General features: G+C 37.4%; 1 protein-coding gene and 1 pseudogene across 2 annotated transcripts in view; one reads left to right on the top strand and one right to left on the bottom strand.

Moving 5' to 3' along the window:
- Positions 1-293: 293 nt before the first annotated feature.
- Positions 294-1,563, top strand: LOC125138257 (elongation factor 1-alpha 1-like; annotated as a pseudogene).
- A 1,256-nt stretch (positions 1,564-2,819) lies between these two features.
- Positions 2,820-6,000, bottom strand: part of MRPL3 (mitochondrial ribosomal protein L3) — a 38,928-nt gene continuing 35,747 nt past the window's right edge. For both annotated transcript variants that reach the window (XM_047768233.1, XM_047768242.1), the window contains exon 10: positions 2,820-3,043. In XM_047768233.1, the coding sequence (XP_047624189.1) occupies positions 2,891-3,043 (153 nt within the window). In that variant the 3' untranslated portion in view covers positions 2,820-2,890. The remainder of the gene's footprint in view (positions 3,044-6,000) is intronic.

Genomic DNA, 6,000 nt, shown 5'->3' with positions numbered 1-6,000 from the left:
GTGACCACTATTGATGCTTGGGACACAGAGACGTCAAAGACATGATGACAGGCACACCCAGGCTGACTGTGTTGTCCTAAGCGTTGCTGCTAGTTTGGTGAATTTGAAGCAGGTATCTACAAGAATGGGCTGACCCTTCTGGCTTACACTCTGGGTGTGAAATGACTAATTGTTGAGGTTAAGTTGATTGATTGCACCAAGCAAGCCCTTCTGGCTTACACTCTGGATGTGAAACGACTAATTGTTGAGGTTAAGTTGATTGCACTGAGTCACCCTATGGCTAGAAGAGACACATGGAACTCATAAAGGAAGTCAATACCTACATTAAGAAACTTGACAACAACCCCGCCACAGTAGCATTTGAGCCAATTTCTGGCTGCAATTGTGACACACGACATGCTGGAGCCAAGTGCTAACATGTCTTGGTTCAGAGGATGAAAAGTTGCCTGTAGAGATGGCAGTGCCAGTGGAACCACACTGCTTGAAGCTCTGGACTGCATCCTGCCACCAACTCTTCCAACTGACAGATGTGGTTTCTGCTTATCCAGAGAATCCACAAAGCAGGTGGTATTGGTACTGTCCCTATGGGTTGAAGGGAGACTGGTGTTCTCAAACCAGGTGTGTCAGTCACCTTTGCTCCATTCGTGGTTACAACCAAAGTCAAGTCTGTTGCAATGAACCATGAAGCTTGAATAAAGCACTTTCTGGGGACAATGTGGGCTTCACTGTCAGGAAGGTGTCAGAGATGTCTGTTGTAGCAATGTGGCTGGTGACAGCAAAAATGACCCACTGATGGAAGCAACTGGCTTCACAGCTCAAGTGATTATCTTGAACCATCCAGAACAATTCAGTGTTGGATACACACCTGTGCTGGATTATTATACAGCTCACACTGTTGGCAAGTTTGCTGAGCTGAAGGGAAGACTGATTGTCTGACGGTCCCAAATTCTTGTAATCTAGTGATGCTGCCATTGTTGATACAGTTCCTGGCAAGCCCATATATATTGAGAGTTGCTCTGACTCTCCTCTGGGTTGTTTTGCTGTTTGTGACATGAGATAGATGGCTGCTTTATGTGTCACCAAAGTGGACAAGAAGGCAGTTGGAGCTGCCATGGCTGTGGCACAGACTGGCAGCTGCAGCTTGATTCAGCTCCTAGCCCAGGAACTTCCATGTGCCACAGATGTGGCTTTGAAACAGAAAACAAAAACAAAACACACATAAGACATATTTTATCTTCTCCAGTAAGACCTTGCCATATCTGTCAGGCTTTTTCCCTCAGGAATCTTTTTTAAAAAATTGCTATTGTGGATGGTATACATCTTTGCATAGAATTTCCCAATTAAATATTTCTCTTATGTTTGTCTATGTTGATGCTGATTCAGTCACCAGGACAGTATTCATTGGTTTTGGTTTTGATAGCTTATCAGTTTTCTGTTTTGATCTTCTAGGTTGTTTCTCTTACAAATAATGAGATTTGTTCTCACTTTTCTATATTTACGACTTTTTCTTGTCTTACCGCACTGGATAAGATCTGCAAGAATACTATTGAACAGAACCAGTAAAGGGTAGCTTTGACCTCTGACAAGAATGTGTCTAATATTTTACCCTTGAATGTTATGTTTATCTTTAACAAGGTCAGAATTTTCTAGTTTGATAATATTGTTTTTTTTGATAATTTTTGTTTTTAACAAAGAATGGTGTGGTAACCAAGACTTACTACAGTTTAAAATGATTCCTCTTGAAGATTTCATGATTAAAGAAATACATAACAGATCAATATTATTTGTTTTAAAGGAACAGTATTACCTGTTTCTTACCCAGGAAGCTCAGAGCCAAAGTGAGTATACCAACTTTGCATATCATACCTGCTCATCTTCCCAACCCCCTACCTATTCTAATTCATACCATCCTACATGTTTTCCCCTTACTTATAATGCATGGACCTTTTATCAACTGCCACAAATCTTTAATGAAATGAAATGAGGTATAAATAAAAACTTTCCATTAGTTATCAGGAAATCACATGGAGCTCTAACAATGTGGTTAATAAGGCTCTTGGGTGGCTGTGTGAATCAAGTCTCAAAAAATATTTGGAATTAAGTTAGATTCTGTGGGTCCTCAGGAATCTGGTCAAGAGGAAATCTGGTAGTTAAATGAGGCCTACTTATACTTTCATTGTCAAGCTTAATTATTTGTCATAAGTAGCCATCAGTAAACACATTTTCAGTTCATAGAATGAAGAGAAACTCAGGATCCCTTCACATTTGAGAAGTAGATGATAACTTTGTTGAATGCACACCCAGGCCATTTTTCCTTGATTTTTTTTTTGGAAAACATCAAGGAAAAAATAATTACACCTATTTTACAGTTGAGTGACTTAAAAAACTCTACCTTCCAACAGAAGTGTAAAGAAGATCCATAATTTGATTGTCTTTGTCAGGCTTCTGACATACATTTCTGCAATTTCAATAAAAATCTAAATTCCTCTATTTTTAGGGCTGAGAAAATGCTTTCTTTTATCTGAACAGTCCCCATATGATCTGACACTGTTCCACAACCACCCTTTCACAAAGACAGACAAATCTTTAGTAAGAGAAGTTATATTTATAAACTTGAGAAATAGTTAAAAAGAAACAACAAAGCCCCCAAATTACAAAGAACTTGCTAATATGCAAATCGCCAGTCCATCTTAAGTTTGGCATATTCAATCTACTTAACTGATTTGTTTAATGTGGTAATTTTTAAATACAAAATCCACTTGGGGGATGAATGATATATTTATGCCCTTGACAAAAGATAAGTGCGGTAACTAAGGCAATACAATTCCTGGTTATTTTATTGTGCAGGCTCATCAGAATTCACAGGATATGTGAGTAATGTCCAATGAAGTCAGGTGAAGGTAATAGAAGGTGCCCCAGGCTGACACACATTTTCATCATACAAATCTTCTGGTAGTGCCTCTTCATCTCCATCAGGAAAGTAGGTGGGGAACGGCAGATTTTTACAGAAATCCTTATATGCAGGCAGTTTAGAATCTTTGATCTGGAAGGAGGAAACAATGATCTTATTAAAAAGTTATACCAATTATTTAAAGACAGACTATTACAATTATTATTCACAATCAATCTGTTCCTATATTTTCTTTTTTTTTGTCTTCTGTTTTTTAGGGCTGCACCCACGGCATATGGAGGTTCCCAGGCTAGGGGTCTAATCAAAGCTGTAGCCATTGGCCTACGCCTACGCCATAGCAATGTGGGATCTGAGCCGCGTCTGCGACCTACACCACAGCTCAGGGCAACATTGGATCCTTAACCCACTGAGCGAGGCCAGGGATTGAACCCATAACCCCATGGTTCCTAGTCGGATTTGTTAACCACTGAGCCATGACGGGAACTCCCTGTTTTTTTGATCCTACATTTTCTAATGTAACGACAGTTGTTAAGTATATAACATATACCCATTTTATAAATCCTATATCCTTTTATAAATATATTTTTAATTCCAATAGCTTTTTTTTTTTTTTTTTAATGGCTATATCCACAGCACATGGGAGTTCTCAGGTCAGGGACTGAATCTGAGCCATAGCCAAAATCCATGCCTAGTAGCTGTGCCAACAATGGATCATTTAACCCATAGTGCCAGGCTGGGGATTGAACCCACACTTCCACAGCAACCCAAATGGCTACAGATTGTTAACTCACTGTGCCACAGAGGGAACTGAATCCCAACAAATGCAATTTATTTTAATTTCAATTTTATTAATGCAGTGACAGAAATAACTTTACTCAAATTAATTAGGTATCTCATAAGACTGCTCTGATTATTACTGATTATATTTTATTCACAACCAGAACTGCCTATAAGATCAATTGTATAATTATCAATTATATACAAATTGATTTTTCAAATATAAAGAACTGATATAAACTACATACCTAAATTTACTTAACTACTGATTTTATTATCTACTCATACCATGTATTTTTTTTTTTTTTCTTTTTAGGGCCGCACCCACGGCATGTGGAGGTTCCCAGGCTACGGGTCAAATTGGAGCTTTGGCTGCCAGCCTATGCCACAGCCACAGCAATGCAGGGTCTGAGCCATGTCTGTGACCTACAGCACAGTTCACAGCAACGCCAGATCCTTAACCCACTGAGTGAGGTCAGGGATCAAATCCACATGCTCATGGATGCTAGTCAGATTCGTTAACCACTGAGCCAGGATGGGAACTCCCATGTATTTTTTGTCTTTTTTTTTGTTGTCTTTTTGTCTTTTTAGTGTCCTACCTGTGGCATATGGAGGTTCCCAGGCTAGGGGTCGAATCGGAGCTGTAGCCGCCAGCCTACGCCAGAGCCACAGCAACGCCAGATCCGAGCTGCATCTGCAACCTACACCACAGCTCACAGCAACAGCGGATCCTTAACCCACTGAGTGAGGCCAGGGATCAAACCTGCAACCTCATGGCTCCTAGTTGGATTTGCTTCTGCTGTGCCATGATGGGAACTCCCTATGTATTTTTACTACACTATTTGCTACCAGATTTTTTGAGTTAGGGTTAAAAAAAATTAAATTTACCTAGCATTTTTGGTAGTCTTAATTAGAATTAAGACTAAGAGCATATACACCAAAACATAAAGGTTCCTTAAAGAAATTAGCTTATATTTAACATGTAGTAATCTCACTGAGAAGCAAAGGACAGAATAGTACTTAATGAAAATAATAATAAAACTATAAGTCTTTAACTTTTTTAATTCTAAAGATGTTCTAATTACATTTATGAAGTCATAGATCAAGGAACAGTACAGCTATTAATATGATCTAAAATATTGGGTTTTATTTTTGGAAAATATTATTGCATTCTTTAAAGCTTCTCACACAAACTTCATTCAGAGAAATAAGAAAAAATTACACATAATTATACACACAGAGTAAAATGAGACATAATCATTTTGCCAAAAGAAATAAATAATTTGAAGTACACAGCTGCTAGGAATAGCTAAGTATAGAAAAACAACTCTTTTCATATAGCTCATTAAAACAACAGAAATTATCAATGAGTTGACCAGAAGAAATACCTTTTTTTTTTTTTTTGGCCAATTGTTAATCTTGGTTTGAATTTAACTTGGAAAAAAAGTAATATTCTGCCAATTTAAAACTGTTACATAACTTGAAACTCAAAATAAAACCCAAGCAAATAAACAAAACCAACAACAAAACTTTGTTACTTTCGTAACTGTGAAAACTTAGTTATAAGTTGCCTAAACAGTGAAATCTCAGGCACTTTCACATTTTTATGACCTCTCATACATGAGGAACATTTCAGGTGAAAGCACTACTTATGCATTCTGTCAATGCTACAGTACTACAAAAGAGTGCTTTGAAACACAGATGATGCTATTTCATCTAAATCTCATGTCCTAGGGACACTGAAGGTGAGAGAAGAAAAGAGAGAAAAGTCTTGAAGCCCACTGGCCACCTTTAAATGTAAATGCATGTCTCTTTGGTACACTGCTATTATTTTTGAAGGTTCATGTTCTCCATTTATTTAAACTATAGTAATTTGAAGTATAGCTGATTCAGAATGCTGTTTTAGTTTCAGATGGAGAGCAAAGTGATTTGGTTATACATATATGCATTCTTTTTGAGGTTCTTTTCAACTACAGGTTATCACAAGATATTGAATATGGTTCCCTCTGCTAAATAGGAAGTCCCTGAGGTTTATTTTATATATAGTACTATGTCTATGTTAATCTCAACCTCCTATTTTATCCCTCCTTGCACCTCTTTCCACTTTGGTGACAATAAGTTTGTTCTCTGTGTCTGTGAGTCAGTTACTGTTTTGTAAATAAGTTCACTTGTATCTTTTTTTAAGATTTCACATGTAACTGACATCATATGATACCTGTTTATCAGACTTATTTCATTTAGTATAAGCTCTAGGTTCATTCATGTTGCTGCAAATACCTTTATTCTTTTTATGGCTAAATAATATTCCATCA

This window comes from Phacochoerus africanus, chromosome 1 (genome assembly GCF_016906955.1).
Source record: "Phacochoerus africanus isolate WHEZ1 chromosome 1, ROS_Pafr_v1, whole genome shotgun sequence".
In the NCBI taxonomy this organism is placed as follows: domain Eukaryota; kingdom Metazoa; phylum Chordata; class Mammalia; order Artiodactyla; family Suidae; genus Phacochoerus; species Phacochoerus africanus.
This window is presented reverse-complemented; position numbering and strand designations above follow the sequence as displayed.